Raw genomic sequence first — 23,391 nt, forward strand, 5'->3', positions numbered from 1 at the left:
CCAATGACACTCAAGCATCAACTGAACACCACTGCCTTGGTATACATGACATGCACACTCTGAACAGGGACTTCTCAAAGTCATCCATTGTTGCCAGTCTCATTAGTAAGCGACAGCCACTCCAAATGTCATTCAAAAGCCACAAACGCTCTTTAATTTAAGTCACATAATTTTTTGATCTAAATTTTCTTGCATTTTAGTCATTGTGATATTTCTGTGCATGTTACCTGTTGTTGTATGCACATTGCCTTTCGTGCCTTGCTATAAAAGGAATTTTCATTTTATTTGCCTCATTGAAATCCTCAGTGACATCCTTGAGCAAAACAGCGTTCCTAGAAAGCAGCTGGCATTGACTCTCGGTAGAAGCCAGGGGAAGGACGTGGAAAGGCAACAGAGAGGTTTCAAATCTTTCATGTTGCCTGGACGTCTTTGTTACCACAGTCAACAAAAAAACAGTCTAATCTCACATGAGAATTCCTTTGTACAAGCACACACACACACACACACACACAGATTTGTTTCATGGGAGCATGAGAGGTGTGATGTAAGAAACAGAAGGGATAGTTTCTGTTCATCTTCAAAGATGAGTCATCATAATCATCTTGTTCAGACAATAAGAGACACTTAAGTGATGCACATACATACACACTCGTTCTCTCTCTCTCTCTCACACACACACACACACACACACACATCAAAGGCAGCATCAACTGCAGGTGTTTGAAGTGGTTCATATTGGGTTTAAGCAATTTCAGAGGGACTGAAGCGTTACTGGTAAGCTGGTGGTTTGCAGGGCTGGAGGTGGGCATTTTGATGACTTTAACCAAAGAACAACACTTCAAAGAAACTACTTGGAAATACTGACTCACTCAGTGTCAGCATGATGATATTATAAAACCTGATTATAACTGACTTTGTGAGTGATATGCATGAGTTATTTGCAATGGAGGATTAACACGCACTTACAAAGATTGATGTCAGAAATCGATGTCAAAACAATCATGAAACCTTCACTTTTTCGAATTGGGGCAATTACCAGCAATATTTCCAGTATGTTGTCTCTTACATTGAAGATGAGCTCCTAGGGAAACTCAAGAGGATTTTCTCACTTAAACTTGTAGACACTCCACCCGGATTCTGTGTCTGTTTACAGATGTGGATGTGAGCTCAGGCAGAGGGTTTAGAGAAGCAATATGGAAATAGAGGATGAGGGCTTAGTGATGCAAGGCAAACCTTAAGCCCTCCCAGTGCACTCCTGTGTATCAGACTTCAATGACCGCAGCCCCACAGAGCACATCAGTACGCCTCAATATGTATGGAAATGAGAGGCAATCATGCTAACGTGTGTTCAGTCTCACCAAACATGCTAATGATGTCATTGCACTTTCAGCCCTGCATCACCCCTTCTAGCATTTCACCCTTCCTCAGACCCCATGCTCACACTCTCTGTCTCTTTCCTGACCTGGAACAGGTGTGGTTTTAATTATGCAGTAAGATATACGTAAACTCAGTCTGATCCGCTGAGCTCCTCCTCCTGCAGTGTGTATCCAACCCTCTCCGTCTCTCTTTTTGCCTCTCTGTCCTTTCTCCTTCCTTCCTTAACTCTACCCTAAAACCTCCCTCCCTCCCTCCTTCCTTCCCTCCCTCTCCTCTTCTTTGAGAAGTTTGGGGATTGAAGGACTCGATTTCAAAACCGTGCACGTCTCTGTGACTCAAGTGAGGGGTTTGTTCCGCTGCCACACTTCCGTTCACAAATGCTCCGGCGTGGGGAGGAGGGAGGAGGGAGAAATCCTTGTTAATCTAGTGAATCTGGCTCTCTCTGTCTCTTTTGTTCACTGTTACTGGGACTCTGACGCATTGATCTCTTGGGAGGCATGTGGGGTGTGTGCGTGGGGTGCAGGTTTGGGTGAGTTGGGGGGTTGCTACAGAGTTCAGCCTACATGCAGTGAAAGAGTTTCACATCCGACTCTCTATGCCATCTCAGTTTTTTTTTTAAAAAAAAAAATGCTATCACTATTCAATAAAAGGACGACAGATGATCCACAGCTTGCACCTTTGAATCTCACCAGGGTTTCTGAGAGGTGCCCAGAAAAAAGGGGAATAATTGATTTTCACTAATTCCGTCTATAAATAGTCACAGAATATTTTGGTCATGGGTTTCATTCACGTCCTATTATAAAACATCTAAAAGCAAAATTCTTGTCAGATGGATGACCCTGGGACAAAATCTTATCAAATGGGGGTCCATAATTTGTGTCAGTTTAGAGATCTTTTGCATGAAAAACTGTGAGAGCCAACAGACTAATCAACATTAAAAGTTATTAGATACATTGTTGAAAAAGAAATCATTAGGTGCAGATCTGCACTAGCTTACATCATGCCCAGAGCCATGCAGGCACTGGCCCAATGAGGGGTCAACAAACTTGAGTTTTAATTTTAATGTTTTGATAGCTCTACACAGACCAAAGGTGTTATGATATATTTTGGATGAGTGGTTCTTGAAACAGCTACAAGCAGCAATACCAGAGGCCAAGTACAGTAAGTGGCCCATTTCGAATAGTTACCTTTGAATAGGCACTGCACTAGAAGAGATAAAGACAAAGACAGCATTGGAACTTGTGTTCTCTGTTACATGCGCCCTATACACCTGTATCAAGACAGCTGAAGAGCTATTTTTACCGGGAGAAATTTAGGACAACAGTGTGTCATGTTGTTATCTTTAGCAGTTAATTTACTGCTCTAATTGCACTGTAGCTATATAGAGGAGATCATTTAAATGATCTAGGAATAAATTTAGCACACATACACTAAAAATTAAATATGCAACTATTTTGGTACATGTACCAAACTCAGCATTACTGCTTCATCACACCATCTGTGTATTAACGCATTTTTGAACATCATATTTTAGCTGTACTTGTTTAGAGACTTGTATATGTTAAAGCTTGCTGCAGTCCAGGTGGCTGCTTCCCTGAAGATGCACTGGGCCTACGCCAGCGGTGTTAGAAGGGGGGTGCTTGTTTGGTTGATCTGTGTTTAATGAAGGTGAGCACGCAGAGTTTGGCCATTTGCTCAGCAAGGACCTGTAATCATTGAAAGTTGTTTCCCTTTTTTCATGCAGTTCATTATTGAAGAAACAGTCTGTGGGGAGAAAAGCATGTGTACCTGCCATCTTCTTTCTCCCTTGTTTTATTTCTCTCTGCAGTGCTGCACTTTGGAAAGTATTGATTTGGTGGCTTGAAAATAACAAACCAGCACCGTGCAAGTGGGGTAATAAACAGGCTCGGGGGTAGGGGGTAAAAAGCGCCTGTGAAGCATGAGCCCTGGAATAATTATCAATTACTGTATGTGCTCATACTCAGAGTTGATTGCTCTTGCTGCTGTGTACCACCCTCCACCTTGTGGTAGCAAAAAAGTACCTGAAATGTACATAGGGAGGATTACTGTTAGATTGTCTATGGCACAGCGATTAGGGCAATGTCACTGGGCTACACAGACTTGAAGATATTTTGTTGTGTGGCAGAGTAGGAAAGCCCTTCAAACGCCCCAGCAGGGTGAATTTGAGTCATTCAACAGACCTCAGCTTTTGGCTGGTCAAAATGTGTGGAAGTCTAACTCTGTGTACACTGATGTCTCATCTGAGTACAACATAAACAGATATGAAAGAAACTCAGTGCATTGTGCGCCTGATTTACAGAAAGAAAGGAACATGCACACAACAAGGATGTATCAAAAGCACCATTATCCTCAATGCTTCTCCCACTGTTAGAATATGTTAATCCACAAAAGTGGCTGACTTGATCTTCTTTTTCAACTATTTTCCAAACTGATAAACAAACTCACACAGATACACTGAATATAAATTCCCCATCACTCATTCACATAAATACACACAGACTCACCAGACTCTGGCCCGTCTGTTTCTATTAATGGTAATCAGCAGGGTAATGATGACGGAGCTGTGACTGCAGCTTACTTACTGGTGGCTGATGGCCATGCTCTCTGACAGCTGTCAGCCGCCATGACTACACTGCCAGGGCCCTCCTTAGGACTTATTTCAGCTCACCACATCAGCTGCAGCAGCAGCACTTCACACACAGACTTGTTGATTATCTGCATCAGCGGGCCGACGTGGAAAGACTTCTCTGACCGCCTGTCTGCTAATGACAGCCACCATGATGGTGGATGGGAGAAAGAGGACACAGCCTGTCACTTTGATTCATGCAACAGCAGCTCCAACTGGGTGGCTCCTCGCCAAAGTCTCAACAGTCGTTATATCCCTTCCTAAATGACATTTAAAGTGTGAAGCAATGGCTGTCCTTGTGGCTCAGTCACCCCAGGCCGGACCCTGGACATGAGCGCTGAACCCTGTGCCAAGTTTTGCATTGAGGTCACAAACCCTAGAGCAAGTTCTCCTTGCTCAGATGGTCATACTCAGCTCACTGGCAAGATTGGATATGCAGAAAGTCACCTTGAGGATAGCTGTTGTCGATGATCTGCCTAACTTTAGTTTTTATTACCTTCTGTTTTGTTTGTTTGTTTCTTTCTATGTATTCTCTCCTGCACTCTCTTTGTCCCCCATCTCCCATTTCTCTAATTAGTTGATTTCAGAGACAACTGAGACACACGACATGTATCTATTGCATATATTTTCAAAGCCAGTGATGATACAATGATTGACCTTCATTATGAAACAAATCCAGAAGCACAGAAGGGTAGGAGAAGAAACATAACACAAAAACTACCTGTCATTATTATTATTCTCAATTATAGGCCTTTTGTAGAACTGCCTTCGTTTTTTTCATTTGCATGCTTTGTGCAGTGATACTGAAAAGATTGTTGGCCATACCCTGAGCTCCTCAGAATAATGCACTGCTGGTGGGCACCACAGTTTAATAAAAACTACCTGTCAGACACTTGGACTGGCTTACTCGCCCAATTTTTTTTTTTTTTTTTTTTTTTTCAGTTTACGTCTTTCAAATAAAAACTGATATGCCTTCTTAAGTGAATTTATTTTGGCAAAAGTCTTATGCATACTTAAAACACTCAGTAACACCTTCCTCCATAATTCTGTCCGCAGTCTATCCGAGAAGTAACAGGCTACGTGTTGGTGGCGTTGAACCAGTTTGACTACCTGCCTTTGGAGAACTTGAGGATTATCAGAGGAACCAAGCTGTATGAGGACCGCTACTCCCTCGCAATCTTCCTCAACTACAGACGTGGTGGGAACTTCGGCTTGCGCCGGCTGGGTCTGAAAAGCCTCACCGGTGAGTGACTGAATTATTTTCTCATTGCTCGTGTTTGTCTGTCTCAATATGTGGGAGTATCAGGAGTGCATTTGGAGCAAATTTCAGTGCAGATGGTGCAACCTTAGTATGTGATCGGTCTGAGTCCAATCTTTGAAAAAGTTTGTTTTTACCTGAGATCAAATGTGTAACATATTTCCATGCCTCCTGGGGTGTGTGTGTGTGTTTCATTTACCAACTTCCAGGAAGTCCAAACAACTCAGGACAGCTCAACAGCTCTCTTACATTCTGCCAAAAAATAGGAGATATTTTTTAGGTTAAGAAATCTGATAAAGTATTTGAAAAGTCGATGAGATCCTTTAACCCTGAAGCCTAAAATTTTGACCAAATTAATGTCATTCAGAAACTTAAGCTAGTAAGGGCTAATGATGGTCATATATTTAAAGTCTACGGGCGTAAGGTTTGGTTTTAACAGTAAGGTATAGTGCCCTGAATGAGTAAAGTAATTTGCCCCACAATTTGTATTTACTTTTAATAATTTAGATTTGAGACAGAAGCAAATAGTGGCAATCCATATACCAATGTGAGCTTAGTGAAATGGGAACAGAAGGTGATGGTCAAATGAAAACAGCCTGTTATTTTAAAAGTCTTTCTTTAAAAAAAAACCCCAAATTATGTAGGGAACAGCTAAGAGGTGGTTTAAGTGAGTGCTTGACAGACTCTTAACTGAAACTTGTGAAACATTATTCACTTTACTTCCTTCATTAGCTTGTTTCAAATTGTTATGCTTGAAGGTAATGATTTGAAAAAAGGTCCTACAGCCGAATTCAACTGTGATCAGATCCATTTGTGGAGTTACCATTGTTGAACAATAGTGGTTTTGCGCAGCTCAAGGTTGTTCACCCTCAGCAAGCAACATGTAGTAGTATTGTGTCACATTGATCCAATAGGAATGATAAATGTTAAAGGTATTACTGATATCATTGAGAAAATATATCAAGGGCACAAAATGTGATTTACTTGTTGCTTCCAGAAAATCTTTCATGAAAATACAATCAAACACTGGTTGAAGAGTACATTGCACCGTTGAACTGATAAAATGACAAAATGGCCAGTGTGCTGGCAGTTGTTTCCTGGCTTTGATCACCTTCACGCAAGATAGGAATGAGCAGACTCTTTTTCTTCTACCGAGTGCCCAACTGGTGCTATTATTACCATTAACTCTCTAACAGTAAGTAATATGATGGCATCTAACAATGTTGTGAAAAAGGTTTTATCTATTCTGTTATTTCCACCCGTTGCTCCTGCTCACACAATAAAACCCTGTCTGATTTACAACTCACCCGGCAGTTGACCCAAGATTATTTCTTCAGAAGTTGGAGAAGACAGTAAATGTGATTGCTGATAAATAGTGTGCTAAGTAGGAAAACATTGTGTGGGTGGCTCTGCCTCCTTATGAACAATGAATCCTTGTGCTACTAGGTTTCCTTCAAGCGCTGTGACCCTGAGGTCAGTGTGAAATGAAGCTCTTGACTTGCAAAAAAGATGTAGAGCGTTTCCAATACAGGGCTAAGTGGGGCATGCCAGGGCCAGGGCCAGCTCATGATGTGCGCAACACAAGGTCAGAGGTGTTATTTGCTCATTTTGAAGCTAAATCCAACCTCACAAATCTTTTGAGTGAGTGGAAATGGAGAGTGGATAAATGTGTGTTTTGGCTGAATAACATTAAGTAAAAGTGTTATCAGTAAGTCCTGGTCAGTTGCGTTTTTGTCTTGTGGTGCAAACTCTGCTATGTTTTCTATTTTTGCTTTCCAGTGCAATCATAACATAAATTATTTCCCTTATCTTTTACACATAGGGAAGCAAGAGGAATGAGATCTGAATGATTTATTAGGTAGCACCACAAAGTGCCTTGCATGTCATCATTGACGGCGAATGTCAGCAAAATGTGCTTTAAAATGACTTTTCCTGCTTATTTCTCCAAGGGGATAAACTTCCAGTGCAATCAGACTGGACTGGTGGCATTCTGTACGCTGAAGCTTGTCTCAACCTAGTGATATTTTCTGAGCGATATTACACAAACGCATGAATATATGTAATACACAGGCATGAGTACAAGTAATGAAACAGGAAATATGAGAAAAACAATGTTGTCGGTTTGCACAACGATTTTAAAATGCTTTCTGTATTGAAAGAATACAGTTTATTCCAAGACTAGAATTTATTTAGATTTCTAAGGAAGAAGCATTGCACTGAGCTCGTCTCTCTGCTGCTTCCAAATTCTAAATAATTCAGTCGTCTCTCATTGTTCTCTTCAACTGTTCCTTTCCTGTGATCCCCCAGAGTCAAAGGAAACAACACATCCATCCACGAGTGTATGTGCAGTGACAGTATGCGCTTGTGTGTTGTGTCCCATCTTGCAGTCTTTCTCGCATGTTGCGCCATACTTAGGGAATTGCATTTGTCCCACCACCCGCAGCTTTTTTTTTTTTTTTTTTTTTTGCCAAGTTGGTCCTCTTCTTTGTGGTGCCAAGTTGAAGCCAGTGCTCAGGGAGCCTGAGCTGGACTCTGCGAGAAGCTGCTGTTTGATGTGCTATCCGTGGCCTCGAGCCATGAAGTGGAGGGGAAGTTATGCACAACAGCCATGGCCTGGATGTGCTCTACTTCATAACTCTGTCTGTTTAAGTTTCACCCAAGTATTTTTTTGTTCTTGCCAAAAAGTAGAATAGAATAGAAAAAAATGTTAAGGAAATAACTGTCTTGCTACAGAAAGGTGTGAGGAGGTTTTGTTGTCGCAATTTTAAGCAATAAACTGTTGCCAATCACTGAAAGTGAATGAGGATCAAGATTTTTGCACCCTGGGCTAGAAAATATGCCACGAACTTTAGACAACGTAGAACATTCTGAAATATTTTTTAAAGTTTTATCTAAAAAGGTCTGTACAGTATGTCATATCGTATACCTGTGTGGACATGTGGTCATGCGTTGCTTCATCGTTGTAGGAAAAAAAAAAAAAATGTATGAAGTGAAGACTATGAAATGTCAAGTGACATGAGCTGTTCTTTTTGGTTGTGGCCGCTCATTAATTGGTAGGGCATCATGCCGCTGCCCAGTATCGGTCTTCTCTCTTTTTTTTTTTTTTTTTTTTTTTTTTGTATATTGTAGTCAACCACATTTTGGATGAGGTCATTCACATTTGGGTAGACAGGACTGTCCAAACTTTTGGACCCATAAAGATCTTTAATACAAACTTACTTCTTTATGACAAGAAGCTTGTCTTGGAGGGTGTATCATATCAGTACTTTTTGCACAGATGGTCCTGACAGTTAAACAAGCTCTTGCTGGGGGGGAAGAAACAAGTCACTTGGGTCCCCGTTTGTTCTGTTGCAGCTGTCATCATTCTACAGAGTGCCGCTGAGGAAGGATATAAGCCTGAACCGTCAGGATAGATCCGCTCCTGTGCATCAACCAGCATAGATCAAAATTCTTGCTTTCTTCACGTGTTTTACTGAGTCCTGTGGCTTGCTGACTCATTCATTATAAGGCCTTTGATGTTGCTGACATATTGGTTCACCATTACTCTGCCAGCAGCTCCCAGAAGAAGTGTAAAAAGATCAATATAATCCATAAGCGACACGTATAAGAGGATAAAACTTATTAACAATATAAGGGGCTAATCGAGAGAGGGCACAGTGAGAAAAAAAATACCCTTCAGTGCTGAAACCCACCCGCATATCTACTTGGGCTGAAATTGCCTTTGGATGAAATCAATTTGTCGCTAGTATATTGTAGCATTGCACTTATTGATTTCTCTGGTGCACTCTCTGCGAGCTGTGAATGGACTCTCTGGATTTGAGGGGACTGGAGGATGGGGTGGAGGAGGTCTCTGGCTGAGCAGGGATAGGACTCCCTCCGATGCACCTTTCAATCAAGCTTAGCTAAGTTATCCTCATGAATATGAAATATAAGGCACAGTCAGGCTGGGAGAAGTTGTGGGATGTTGTGTGTGCACAGGGGTGTATAGAAGTGAATCAGAAATGAAAAATACATTCTTTCCTGAAGTGTGGAAAGTTTAGTTGTGTTGTTTGTTTGATATTACTTTGCGGGGACAAAAATCTGTTCTGACTGACCTCCCATGTGAGGATAGAAAGCTGGTCCCTAAAAGGTTAAACACTTTCTAGACTTTACGTGTGTTCAAATGAACCTCCAGATTGCTGCAAAAGAGAAGCTTCAAATAAGTACTTCTTTCCAGCTTTTGTCCTCGTAGCCAACATAAAGGCTAAACAAAGTCGCCTCCTGACATTTTCAAAGTACCCAATCTGTATTTTGATGCACAGTGACCTGCAGTGTCTTCTTTCCTGCTTAGGCAAACATTTTCAGCGCTTCCGTCTGGATTCACATGAACCCCGGGTAGCCTCTGTTTTTTCACATGGTAATTACAGCCTGCTTCCCTGGCAAAATAATAACAGCCTCAATAAGGGGCGCAACACAGATGAGCTTTCCGATTTAACTCATTTTGTTGCCTACCCCTCTACTCCCTTTCCCACATTCCATCCAGGATCTTTTTTTTTTTTTTTTCAGATTTGTTTAGTGTTGTTGATTCATTTTTCCAACCACCCTACGCCTGCACTGCGTCTGTCCAAAATGAAGCATCCAATCTGAGGCCCCATCTGCTGAATGATCCTCTCTCGTCTCATGCATGTACACAAGCCTGTGTTTTACGCCAAGGCGTTATCCACTCCTTCATGGCCCATCTGCTCTCTCTTTATCTATCCTATTTTCTGTCTTTCTTCCATGTCTTTATCCCTCTTTCCTTGGCAGTGTATCCCTCATCATATTTCAGTTGGCTGTCTTGATTTGTCACAGTGATGCCTTCCACACAAACACATTTTGTTCTGTATGCAACAGCCTTTTTGAGCACTTGAGTCCTACTATGTTCTCCAAAAACCTACTGCAGTTCTTTGACGGATGCATCGCATTGAACATACTCTGTCCTCCGCTGAGCATGTCCTGCGACTTGTGACAGCAGTGTACAAGGAAGGCAGGGGAAAGGATAGGACAGGATAGGGCAAGGTGAAAAAGACAATTTCAGTCAGTGTGTTTCCCCCAGACAAGGGACTGTTGAGAGGGGGGCATAAAATTGAGGCCTTTTTCCTGGTCCCTGAGACTTCCATTCACTGTCTAACTATGGGGAGAAGAAAGAGCAATTCTGTCACAGGAGGCAGGCAAGATTGGTTCAGTGCACATCACCAGAATTCAGTCGAGCCTCTTGCCTGGCAGCCTACAGACCTCAGGTCTCCTTCAATTGTGTGTCTAATTGATTACTTCCCATGCAATTACTCCCGTGTCACACTCAATATTTCACCGCTCCAGGAAGGGTGCAAGAGGGACTTTCTTTTTGAAGGACGACATTCATACTGTCACATTTGCAAGCCCCTAATGTGGATCGTGAGGAGGCACATGTTAAATTGAAGTCCGGAACAGGCCATCAGTGGTGGTTGCTGTTAATTGATTGCTGTGTAATACAACTGCGTGACAGAGATAGTAAGACTTATAGAGCAATTGGTTTAGTTTTTGTGCCAGGGGAAAAAAGTTTCTATTAATAGTTTTGTTTATTTTTGTACAACCATAATGGAACAAAGCCAACGTGTTTTTTGTGGCACGTTTTTGTTTTATTGCATGGTTCTACACCAGCAGAACCAATGATGGTCCCAGTTTTCTAAGATTGCAAAACAAGACGATTCATTTGATTTATTTATTTTGGTTCACAGTGAGGCCCTAAAGGTTCAGTGATGCTTTTTTAATACTCTGTTATTTATCATAAGTAGAAAATAACTGGACTTCATGAAATACAGTATGAATCGGAAAGAACACTACAACTTGATACCGGAAAGGGCAAAATAGTCTTTACTAATTGCAATTGTGTGTGTGTGTGTGTGTGTGTGTCTTGGTTTGAATGTGCTATGAATATTAAATTGTTGGACTCCATCTGTGGCCCATTAATGTTTTGCCTCAAAATCCCCTTGTGTCACACCAGGTTTCCTTTCGCCATACATCTACTGCAAGACTTGACAAATTTTAAATAACCAATAAAGTAGCCATTACTTGACTGTCTTACATCTTTTGCAGTTTTTAATTACAGTTTTTACAAACTTTTTACAATCTTGTCAAATAAACACTGTTAGATAAACCCTTTCTCTTACCCTGATGCAACACACAGGAGACTTTAAGGACAGTTTGGATAAAAGTAAAAGGCCTTCAGAAAAGAATTTAACAGGTTTAACAATGTTTACAGCATTTGGAAAAGTGTAAGGCAGCTTGGTAATCATAACATTACCATTAAATGGATGTCTGTTGCTTAGGTCCTCTTTTCTGGTAATTATTACTGTCATGATCGACAAAGGAATAAAATAACCCCTCAGCTCCAATCACCACCTAGCTCTTAAAGTTACAATCCTTTTTTAATTTCCTTAGTCTAGCTGGAAATGCAGATTAATAACTGTCTTTTAGTCAACAACAATGCTGTCTCCTGGAAATCAGGGTTATATACAACTAATAAGCAACACTAAATACATTTATAAGCGTAATCAATGCCAGGATTAGGTTTATAGTCGCTCACTGACACATTACATTTATGTGCAACAGACTCACAAGGAGGCAGCAAGAGTGGATGGCAGGTAAGCAAAGTGCAGGACTCTGATATCAGGTTCAAGTCCACACTGCAGAATGTAGTTAAGATTAACAACAAAATCACTTTGGTTAAGGTTATGGCAAGTTTTGTTTCTCGCCTCACAGCAAGAGAGTTCCATGTTCAAATCCAAGTCTCAAGTCTCGGCCCTTTTGTGCGGAGTTTGCATGTTCTCCCTGTGCCTGTGTGGTTTTCTTCAGATACTCCGGCTTCCTAATCCCAAAAAATACATGCACATTAGGTTTACTGGCAACTCTGTGGTGCCCCTAGGTGTGAGTGTGTGTGTGTGTGAGTGATTGTATGTCTTTGTGTCAGCCCTGCGACCAGTCCAGGGTGTACCCCACCTCTCACCGTACTCAGGTGGGATAGGCTCAGTGCAGTTACATGGATACACCAGCGTAGTAGAGCTCACATGTGTTTGTGTCTGTTTCTATTAAATAATTTACATTGTCTAAGCCTGTGATGGCTCTGAGGTCCAGCCTCACTGATTAGAAAATAATGTCCAACCCAAACTTCTGCGTCAGCTTTAATCAAGTGAAAAAATAGGCAGACTTACCTTAACACCACAACTTAGTCATTATTACATATTTGCCTTCCAAACTAAACCTCACGGCCCGCTTGATGCGAAAGTAGACTTTCAGCTCATTAAAAGTTAAAGAAGGCGTGGAAGGAATTTTAATGCAAATTAATAATCAAAACACAGCCCTCTTCTTTCTCCAACATTTCTTTCTCCCCCTGGGCTATGACTTGGATCAGGCTAAGATCTGTCATGATGTAGATGTAAACTGGCTCTGAGACCAACAGGACACAGTTTGCTTAGTTGAAATTTTGTCTGAGTTCTGCCCTGTTGCTCAGGGACAGAATGAGAATGTGTTTCTCAGCTACTTGAACTGCACAATGTTTGAAACCGAACACTGTTAACTGTAAAGTCAAATTTGGTAGCTGATTTTGATGTGGATTTAGTCTTGTTTTTGATTAAATATTAGTCTCAGTCTAATTTCAGTTGATTGATTTACATGTGTCGTACATATGTCTGATGTATTTTTACATGAATCTTACATGATCTATGGGTTGTTAATAGTTTTTCCACAACAGTGGAGGTTTATGAGAGGAATTATATATACCAGGCTGTGGCTTCACAGCCAATAGAGTCAGCAGTGTTGGAGAGTCATGAACTACGTGTAATTAAACTAGCAGTGAATTTACAGTGTTCATTAGCTTGTTGGAAGTTCAACAACATTCATATATGCAGAGTGATCAAGAAGTTAAATTTTATGTGTTGCCATTTTTTCCCATTGACTACTGAAACTGCTACTGAGTGTTTGGGGCCTTAAAACAAAAACCTTAATGGTATCAACTCATCATAAACATTGATTATTGTTATTTATTGACAAATGTTCAGAGAAGTTGTTGCATGCTCTATCGGCACACGTTCTCGAGCAGGAATCTAACCAATGGACACTGTATACAAAACCAAGGCTTGCACTTTCCTGTGAATGGTATTAGCATTGTGTGATTTGGTTTATGTGTCACAGGTGAGCAAGTGGGCACTTTTTTATTACAAAATCTATTCTGAACTAACCCAGTTAGAAGTAACCCAGCTAGATTTCTTTGTAGGTTGGCTTTGCTGTTCTTCCCCTTCTTCCAATGTGATGTAAAGGGTCGATGGCAAAGCTTTAAGCTGTAAAAGTAGCTTTGCCAACTCAACAAAGTCACTGCTGGTTTTGGCTGCAGCCTATGTAACAGGAACACCGGTGTCCTTTCACACTTTGTATGCCCAAATGTCCCTCAGTGTTATTATTTCATATGTTTTGCAAAGTTTGCACAGTATCGATACTCCAAAACATATCGAATGCTGATAATGTAGACTATGAACACTGAACATTTGAACAACATGGAGTGGACACAGACACTCCCACACAGAGAAGCTAACAAATGAGGTTCTTCACCCTTTTATAATTATTTGGCGTTAGAATTGTATTGTTTGTACTGCTACCTACTGCTTTCTCACTGCCATAGACATGATAAAAGATTCAAAACAAACTCAGACTCACATTGTGTCTGTCGTGTTCAGTTTTCATTGACTGTCTGTCACTGCAGCTTCACCACATCAGCGTGTGGCTGAACAGCCCTGACATGCAGTTCTGACTCTGATTCTGAAGGCCAGACAGTGCTTCAGACAGGTCTTTGATGTCAGAGGCGCTCAGCGCTCATCTCGGAGGAGGAGCAAAATGAGTAGGAATGAAAATAAAATAGGATCTGACTGGCAGCTTGGTGGGTCTCAAAAGCCACCGAGGAAACTGCCACTTTCTATCAACTTAGTTATGAGGTATAAATGGACACCTGTGGACTTTGAGTGATAAAAGATTTTTACTGTTGAAGATGTGATGCGTTTAACATTAATACAAACACGTTCTGAAATCACGCTGACACCAGTGTGTTTTCTCGGGTGGTTTGTAACCTTTGTTCTTCCAGTGGTTTGTTTGCTTTTGTGCCGGTGTTGTTGATGCAATCAATTTTTTACCATCCATCTTCATGACACGTTGCAGAATGCCATGCTTTTCAAAAACAGCTCTTGGTCTGGGATAGTGGTTCATCTGTGGGTGTTTCAGCATATCTTAACCGCTGACGAGATTTACGGTACATAATTAAACAGTTGTATAAAAGGCCCGAGATTTCCGGCCAATTACTGTTATCATTTAGGCTTGCTTTCCGTGAGTTCAAAAGAAGCGGTGCTCCTAAAACCAATTTAATAACCTTGCCTGCCAACACACACATAAACACACACATTACCCTCCGACCCTCTGACTCCTCCCCCTTCTCCCTTGGCAGCTTAATAATTAATATGCTTATATTTTACCTCTTAGGCCAAAGCCTTGGGTAAGTAGAGCAGCTATTGATGGGGGCAATGGTGGGTAATGGGACATGAAAAGGACTTTCTGCTCATCTCGGGTCTCCACAGAGATTCGGTGGGTGTTACTATACGCAACACCAGGCATGAGCAAATAAAGATTTTAATAAAGCGTTCTCAGACTTCCATGGTACATTCATTTATTGCGATGCTAAAAAGATTGTGATTTCATTAATGGCATGTTTTCAAAGCTTTATGTCTTCACACACCAGGTGGACACTTTTGATAACATCATACTGAATTTTATTTTATTTTATTAGAGTTTGTTATGGCAACAACCAGGCCAGGGGGGCCACTTTAATGTCCATTCACAGTGGACAGCTTGGTTATGGATGTATTCTGAATGCTCTGGCTCGACAGTTTTCAAGCAATCTAATATTGATAGACATCACACAGTGGGTGGACAGTCTTACAGTGAGGACAAAGAGAGACAGAGATTAACTTATGAAAGACAGTGCAGTGGCATTCAGTGAAGCTGACCTCCACAATAGTGAAGACACATTCGCAACAATCACTCACCATCATCCACAATGTTGTTATCAGTAGCTGCTTCATCCCTTGACTTCTAAGTAGTCTTTTATCTTGAGTGAGAGAAAACGATTCGCAAACATTGCATAGCTTTGTTCATTGGTCGTCACATTTTTATGTTGGGCAAAACTGGTGCAGAATGTAACTTTTTATCCATTGCAGGCATTGGCTAATATATTTTCAGGTCTAAACTACTAAAATTCAGTTGAATATCACCTTATTTTTTTATGAATTCATATTCCTTCTGCTCCCCTTTTTGTATGCACTCTTTAGTAAGCGTTTCAGACAGCCCCCCCTTATCAGTGAAAGTTTTACTTCAACTGTAAAATATGTGGGTGGCAGTAGTAGTTCCCAAATGGCTATACAGTCCAAAACAAGCAGTCAAATACGTCACTGCTTTTGCATATCTGTCTCAAAGTGGCACCACTTAACATCTTTCTCGTGTCCATCCTCGTGTCTCTTGGCATCTCCCAGGTTGGTGACATGAGTCATCCCCCCCCAATCCCCAAGTGCTGTATGCACAAAGTGAGAGCCATGGCCTTCATTGTGTAGCTGAATGTCTCTCAGTAGGCCTGGAAAAACAAAGCCTCAGTGACGTGCCGTTGCCTTAGCAAATCATGCACCGACTGAGGTCAGCTTCCTCTGTGGTAAAACCAACACACTTGGTATGCTTGTGGTAAGATATGCTCTCTCTCTCTCTCTCTCCTCTCAGTCTTTCCACCTTCTCTTTCTGTCTGCCTCTCTCAGACCCTGTTTTGTTTTGCCCGTTCCAGAGAGCGTGGCTCATTTTAATTCAACTGGCAGGCTGATCACACATCAGCCTTGATAAGCTAAGTGGTCCTCAGCAACAGCAATTGAAGGTCCTTATACTCTTTTTTAATCACTCACTTGTTTTGCCCCTGATAATCCTTTCTGTCTTATTTTTTTGTCTTCTTCCTCATTTATTTTCTTGGTTTTGTTTTTCTTTCTTGCTCTTAGATTTGTCTTATCTCAAGGTATTGTAATATGATTTTCTCCTCCTCCGCCCCATCCATTAAGCTCAGATTACCAGAGTTTTATCACAGTTTAAGTTGAAAATAAGGAGGCACCCCCTCCCCCATGACCATTCTGTCATGATTTTATTTTTTCCTCTTCTCATTTTTAAGCAGATGCTTTGCCATGCTCGGATGTAATTCCATAATCCTTAAATCTCAGCCATTTTTCATAAAGACTCATAGGAAACAATTGCGTAAGGGATGGGCCAAATTTAATCAGCAGCCTGTGAATGCAATTATGTTGGTGGAGAAAAGAGGTATGTTTGGGGGATGGGGGCCATGGCCGACGCCCCCATGCCATCTAGTATACCTCTGCAAAGATCTCAACAACATTTCTCCTTCAGAAAGACACAACCTTCTGGTTACAAAGACCTTTTGTAGCAACCCGACAGCCCTTGTCCTTCTAAAGACGATAGGTTTCTCAACTGCTCTATTTTTTTGATTCTCAATGCCACTCATTTTAAACTGCCTTTATAGGAGGATTCGCAACTCGTTTTCCAGCCATACACTCAACTTTCAGGCAGGAAGAAATGGAGTTTTAGGTTTGAATGAAATAACAGGCCTTGGTAACAGTTTCAAATTAAGAAGCTTTTGAATTATGATGAAAGAAGCAGAAATGACACAGTATGCAGCACATGTGGTGTTGCTGTCAGCTACCTTTTTAAATAAAACGTGCATTTATTGTGCGAGAGTCATAAGTTTATTCAGCCACGAGGGCAAAAGCATATTGGATATTACATTACATTACATACTCGTGAAGAAAACATTCATGTGTTTCTCACTTTTCATCTTAAATATGTGCCTTTATCTTACATTCAATTTTATTTCAATCTCCTGACAGAGCACCATCCAGTTGATAAAGTCTTTTTTTCTCCATAAATCTTTGCATCTTCTTCCAACCTAACAATACAAGACACACGCGCATACACACATGCTGCCCACGCTGCTGCTCTTGACCGCAGAGTGTTCAGAGACAGTTAAATCCCAGCGCTGCCATCTCTCTGGTGAACCTCTCGTGGAGCGCTTTTATGTAGTCGAATTAATGCAGTTGTTCTTTTCAGGTCAATAGTTAAACACATAAAAGTGCAATTACATTTGAATGGGTACCACCACTTCGCTTGGGGACTGCGTTAACAGTGTTAAAATTGCATGCCGTCCCTTAGGGAGGTGCTCCATTGGTTGACATTAAAGGAGATATGAAGTTTGTAATGCATTCTGCAATACATTTCACAAGCAACTCGTATTAATGAATTAATTGGTTATTTGACAAATTATTACGTTCCCCATTCATGGAAAAGTAGACTATAGGAGAGCATTATAGTTGTGCTGCTCAGAAAGACAAATGGTCTGATTTTTGTGACATAGCCCACATAAGTGTAAAAGGTGGCATAAAAATGAAGTACCTAGACTTTTGGCTCTGGAGAATTTTGAATTTGGTGGAAGTTTCTCTCTCTCTCTGAGCCTTGGAACATTTTGAGTGATATAATACATAGTTCCTGGTTGGTTGGTCTGTAAACCGTTTTGTCACATCCTGGCAATATTACCTAAAACACAGGAAACAGCCACATAAAGTGTGTCATCAGCATAGCTTTGGAAAGAAATGTATCTTGATGACACCACCAAAGACTACCATAAATACATTAAAGGGGCACGACTTATTAACCTTTACATCAGTACACTTTCCAGAGTGCTACTTGGGCTACGAAACCGTTTGAATAAAGTCTTGTAGCACTGAAAGGAGCCAAAAAGAGATTACCAAAAAGTCAGTATATTTGGACCTGGACCTGTCCTTTGTGAGTCCCTCAACTTCACACATTGACGCTGTTTCTCCTCTCCTCTTTCATACAATATTTCCTTTTTTTTCTTGTGTTTCACATACATGCAGACATACACACTCATGAAAACACACAGACAGACACGTAGACTTCATATCTGGGATCTGCAAACATTTCCTTGGCAACAGTGAGGACAGGAGGGCAAGGATGGAACTGTGCATCAGCAGCAGATGATGGATGGGAGGGGAGATCACCTATTTGTAGAGCAAAGGCAGAGATTTGCTGTCCTGACACCTCCTGTCGGAAACCGAGCAACTCAGCGCACAGTGATTGACACAGCGCTGTGTGGCAATATGAGCAGCGTCTGAAAACTCAGGAAATGTCCTTCCTCAAGGCTTATTATCAGCTGTTTATTAAAGTTGTGATTAATTAGTGTTTGTGGAAAGGTTTCTTTTTTCATTCGGAGTGCTGATGATGCATAAAGCATCTGTAGGCTCTGGAATGGGTCTGTTTTACCAAGCGATTGGATTCACTAATTTTATGATTATCTATTTGACCATAACAACCATATTTTAGACACACTTTAATTTTCTTTCTTTCTTTCTTTCGCTCTCTGGAGCTATCATCTATCATGACACTGATAAAATAGATGTCATTCATTCTCCCATCATCTAACATCCATCACTCCAAGTCATTCATTCATCATTTATCTAAACAGCATGTCCGTTCTTCAATTTACCAAATCATTTAGTCAGTCATTTTTTAAAAAAATGATTCCACTTTTGTTGTACAGGAAGTGGACTAGTTTACTCAGCAGCCTTGTTTTTCTATGTGTACCCTCCTCCTGTGTAGCCTTTTTTTAGCTTCCCTATAGAAGTACTTACTGATTATCTTCTTCTTCTTATGTTGGATTTGTTATTGGGAAGAGTGCCAGGATAAACCAGAGACTACTGTAATTCTTAACAAGCTTATTTGGTGTAAGAGAGGATACGCAGTACCAGCAAAGTTTACTTACCGTAGCTTTGTGATGTTTTACAGTAATTCTTGTTGTACAGTTTTACCATTTACTAAAATGTTTCCCATGTCCCATAGCAAATCATCTTTCTCAAGCTATTCATACTAGCACTTGCAGACATAGCACTGACATTCCCAGCACATTTTCCTGGCACTTATATAGATTCAAATTATTGACCTTCTGGTTACAAGATAAAGCAAACTGGTAATTTAATTGATGCTCAAGGCATGTAGAGTAATGGGTTCCTCATTACTGCCAGCCCTGAGCCATGTGTGTAAGTGTATGTGTGTGAATGCTTCTGTAAGAATGTTCTTTTTCCTCTTTGGTTGAGCTGTACATGTGCATCTCTTTTTTTTCTGCCAGTCTGTGTGTTGAGTGCAGCCTAGCAACAACGTTATCCTTCCCCCTCTGCAGTGGTCTACAGCAGGATCTGCGCCCAGCACTTAGCCTTTTTGACCCAGAATGCATCCTAATCTTCCCACAGAGTTTCTCCCCTGTATTCCAATGAGCACATAGTAGCACTGAGCCGAAACCAAGTTGAGGCTCTTGTAGTGAATAAGACCATACAGACTCATACAGACCATAGAGACCTATGGCAAATCCCCATCCCACTGTTTGAGGAGAGAAGGAACTCCTCAGTCTTCCTGATGGAATACCTGTCTATCTACTGTCTTGTTGTTTTGAAAGTATTTCTGACTCTCCTGCTACCTTTCTATCTTTCAAACTACTGTCCAGCTGACTGCGTTGTCTCTTATTTATCAAGGACGTGTGTATTTCTTGTGATGTTTATTAAGATGTTTTCTTGGATGTACTGATATTACTAGTTTAGCAGTTTAGTTTAGATGTTCCCTAGTATACAGAAGAACAAACATATTTGGGGATATTGAACGATGCAGCCCTCCAACAGTGGATCAGGTCAGCCAATTATTACAGAGCATCTGTTGTCCAACATATTTCTTCATTAAACAATCCACAAAACACTTATTAATTCTCTCTCACAAACTCATTAATAAGTCTTTTTTTTCTGATCATTGGTTTGCTATTTGCCTCCCAGTCTTAATCAAACTCATCCCCACACTACAATAAAGACAAAATCACAGCAAGCACTTACCATCAAAATAATTGCCTGCATACATTTGTTCTGCTTCCCTGAATTTCATATTGTTTTTCCTCCAACGGTCATGCATGATACTGAAGATTGCTGTGCCTTTAGAAGCCACACGCTCATTCGAAGAAAGCTTAGAGTTGCTCTCAAGATAAATCTGGAGGGGAGGGGGTAGTTTGGAAACAAGAGCAATAGCTATGTGAACAAACTAATTAAGACATTTCTCTACCCACTAAACAATCAAGAACAGGATTTAACCATTGATCTCCCCCAGGCCACCGACTGTACACCCACCAAATGTGCAAGACAAGCATTTACTTGTAATAAAAGAAAGGCCTGCATGAGTTTCTCATGTTATTGTAAGTCTTATGTAATATCTTTTTGTTAATTATTCATATCTTGGTGACAGGAAATACGGTAACTTTCCCGGGCAAAGCACCAGCAGGAGCCAATTAAACTGTTATCCAGCATCTTGAACTTTGTCACACAGTGCAAATTAGCATGTTGTTTGTACAGTATATATTTGAATATAACATGGGTGTGAGAAGCATTGGAAGATTGAGCCTTGTGGTGGGTGTTGTGACAGCACTGAACAGAGAGTGTTTTTATTATTCTGTCCAGTGTGTTCGAGAGTGTGGATGCTGCTCACACCCAGCTGGGATTAATGGAAACACCTTCTTCGCTTGTTTTCAGCACATACAAACCCTGGAAATTCTTTTTGGTTTATTTGTTACTTATTACGGTCAACCTTTTTGTTGACATTCCCAGATTAGATCCATGAAAAGCTGTGGTTGTAGCAGTCTAAGAGGAGTATGTGATAATAGGCTTGTCATATTTGCAGGCATGGGACCACATTTCCTTGAATGATGAATGGTTGACATCACCATCTTCTTGTCACTTGTTTGCTTATGTCCCAAGCCTTGCCTCTGGTGCACAGGCTACTCAATGATTAAATCTGCGCTGATTTTCAAGGTTTGTTCAGTGAGATTCATTGCCTCAAAACCTCACTGAAGTATCCGACAATAAATTGTTTAAAAAATATTGACATGGTGGCTGCATTTTTAATAATCATCAAGTCAGGATATGAAGGTCAATAGATCATATTTGGATCAATTTAAAACTGTCTTTTTATGTCTCCATCTTACATTTTTCCTCATTGACAAGACAGCTAGTTTTGAATTTATGCACTTCATTTACATATAAATTATACTTTACCTGAGACATTCATTAATTCATTCAACATTATCGAAAAATTACAGACTTTGAGGACTTTCAAAGCGCACTGCAGCTGTGAACTCTCGTTAAATATATCTTAGATATGTTTACATCTTTATCTGATATATTTTGCCTCCAATTACAATCTGACCAGTCAATATGAAAGTGAATGCCCAGAGGACGTATCTTTATTTACCAGGGTTGGGGTGTCCTGTTTTTGTTATAATAACTGCATTGCTTTGTCTGTTGGTTTATCCATTGCCCTACTTTGCCAGCAGCATCCCTTTGTGCAAACAATTTGAATTTGAGACAAGACCTGCTCCTTGCCGAGCGATATCCCTCCTGTGGTGAGAGGCAGGATTAATTTCTCTCCCTAACTCCCACCACAAATGCAGAAAGATGGAGAAGGGGAGCTGAGATTGGGGGATGGGGGCTCATGTAGGTAATACCACTACCTCCAGTCATCCAGGGAGTATCATTTAATCGAGTCTTTGTGGGACGATATTTTATTTGGCTGTTTCTGTGTGGTGCTGGCAGGGCACCTCGTGTATGATTGTGTGTCTCATTGGTTTCAGCCCTGTGTCAGTAATCTGTTTGTAAGGAGATAGAGAACACACAAGCTCAGTAAACAATGCAAATCTGCTACTGGGCTTCACTCCTTCATTCTTTCCTGCCCTCCGTCTCTCTGTGGCTTTCTCCCATCTTTATTTATCTGTCTTTCCTTAACTTTCCTGCTCTTTTTCTCACATAAAACTCAAGATTAGACCATTCTCTGACCTCCTGCAGAACAATAACTGGACCCATCCTCTGTATCCAATTATTCAGCAGATTGTGTGTGTGTGTCTGTCAATGGGTGCGTGGCAAAAGGAAGCAGTCCGTAGACAATCATTGGTTCAGTGCATATTACGATGATGAGAAATGAGACTTTTCTCTCACCACCTTGATGAGATATAAAATTACAAACTTGTTAGGATTGCTGTCCCCTGCTTGGGTTTAAATCCCACATGGATTTTGTGTTGTGACTGTAGTGAGGCATAATAGATTCTGTCTGCTCACAGCCTGAGAACAGAAGGATGAGAAAAACAACAAATAATAAAAGATCAGAGGTGGTAATAACAGCTATATGACATGGCTTTCTCTTGGCTGCCCTCACAACAACAACTGTCATCAGGTGTTCAAGATCAGCTGCTCAGCTCAAACCCCCACTGTGCTCTTGCCCTCATATAGAAACAGGGATAAAGTGCTTATACAGTTAAGTATGTTATTGATTTTGACTTCAATTTGCAGTTCCTGGCCATGTCAATTCATCACATAATGATAAAAATGTTTTTTTAAAAAAAGGAAGAAAAAAAAGCTGGCAGTTAAAGCGCACATCAGGTGCTGAATTAAGTGCATCATCCAGGCAGAAACAATTAAGTACCAAGAAGCCATATGTGTATCTGTAATGACTGTGTTCTCTCTCTCTCTCTTCCCCACAGAGATCCTGAATGGTGGTGTGTATGTTGACCAGAACAAGTTTCTGTGCCATGCAGACACAATCCATTGGCAGGACATTGTCAAAAACCCACGGATCCATCCTGTGGTAGTGCCCACCAATAGCAGTGTCACATGTAAGTCACCCATACAAGCGCAAGAACAGAAAAGAACATTTGATTTGATTTGACTTTTTATTCACAGGAAAGTTTTATTGAGAGCATTGCTGTTGCTCCACACTTACACATTTATACTCATTCATGGATGGATGGATGGGTGGGTGGGTGGATGGATGGATGGATGGATGGATGCTTTATTGATCCCGAGGGAAATTCAAAGAAACTGCACAGTGAAATTACAGTCTGACCTGACGCAGCAAGAGTACCAAATTTAGATTTAGA

The 23,391-nt window shown here is 40.8% G+C and overlaps 1 protein-coding gene across 2 annotated transcripts in view; it reads left to right on the plus strand.

Moving 5' to 3' along the window:
* Positions 1 to 23,391, plus strand: part of LOC124067002 (receptor tyrosine-protein kinase erbB-4-like) — a 280,015-nt gene that overhangs the window by 150,238 nt on the left and 106,386 nt on the right. For both annotated transcript variants that reach the window (XM_046403975.1, XM_046403976.1), the window contains exons 3-4: positions 5,081 to 5,267; positions 22,996 to 23,127. In XM_046403975.1, coding sequence (XP_046259931.1) covers positions 5,081 to 5,267; positions 22,996 to 23,127 — 319 coding nt within the window. The remainder of the gene's footprint in view (positions 1 to 5,080; positions 5,268 to 22,995; positions 23,128 to 23,391) is intronic.

Source organism: Scatophagus argus, chromosome 11 (genome assembly GCF_020382885.2).
Source record: "Scatophagus argus isolate fScaArg1 chromosome 11, fScaArg1.pri, whole genome shotgun sequence".
Taxonomy (NCBI): Eukaryota; Metazoa; Chordata; class Actinopteri; family Scatophagidae; genus Scatophagus; species Scatophagus argus.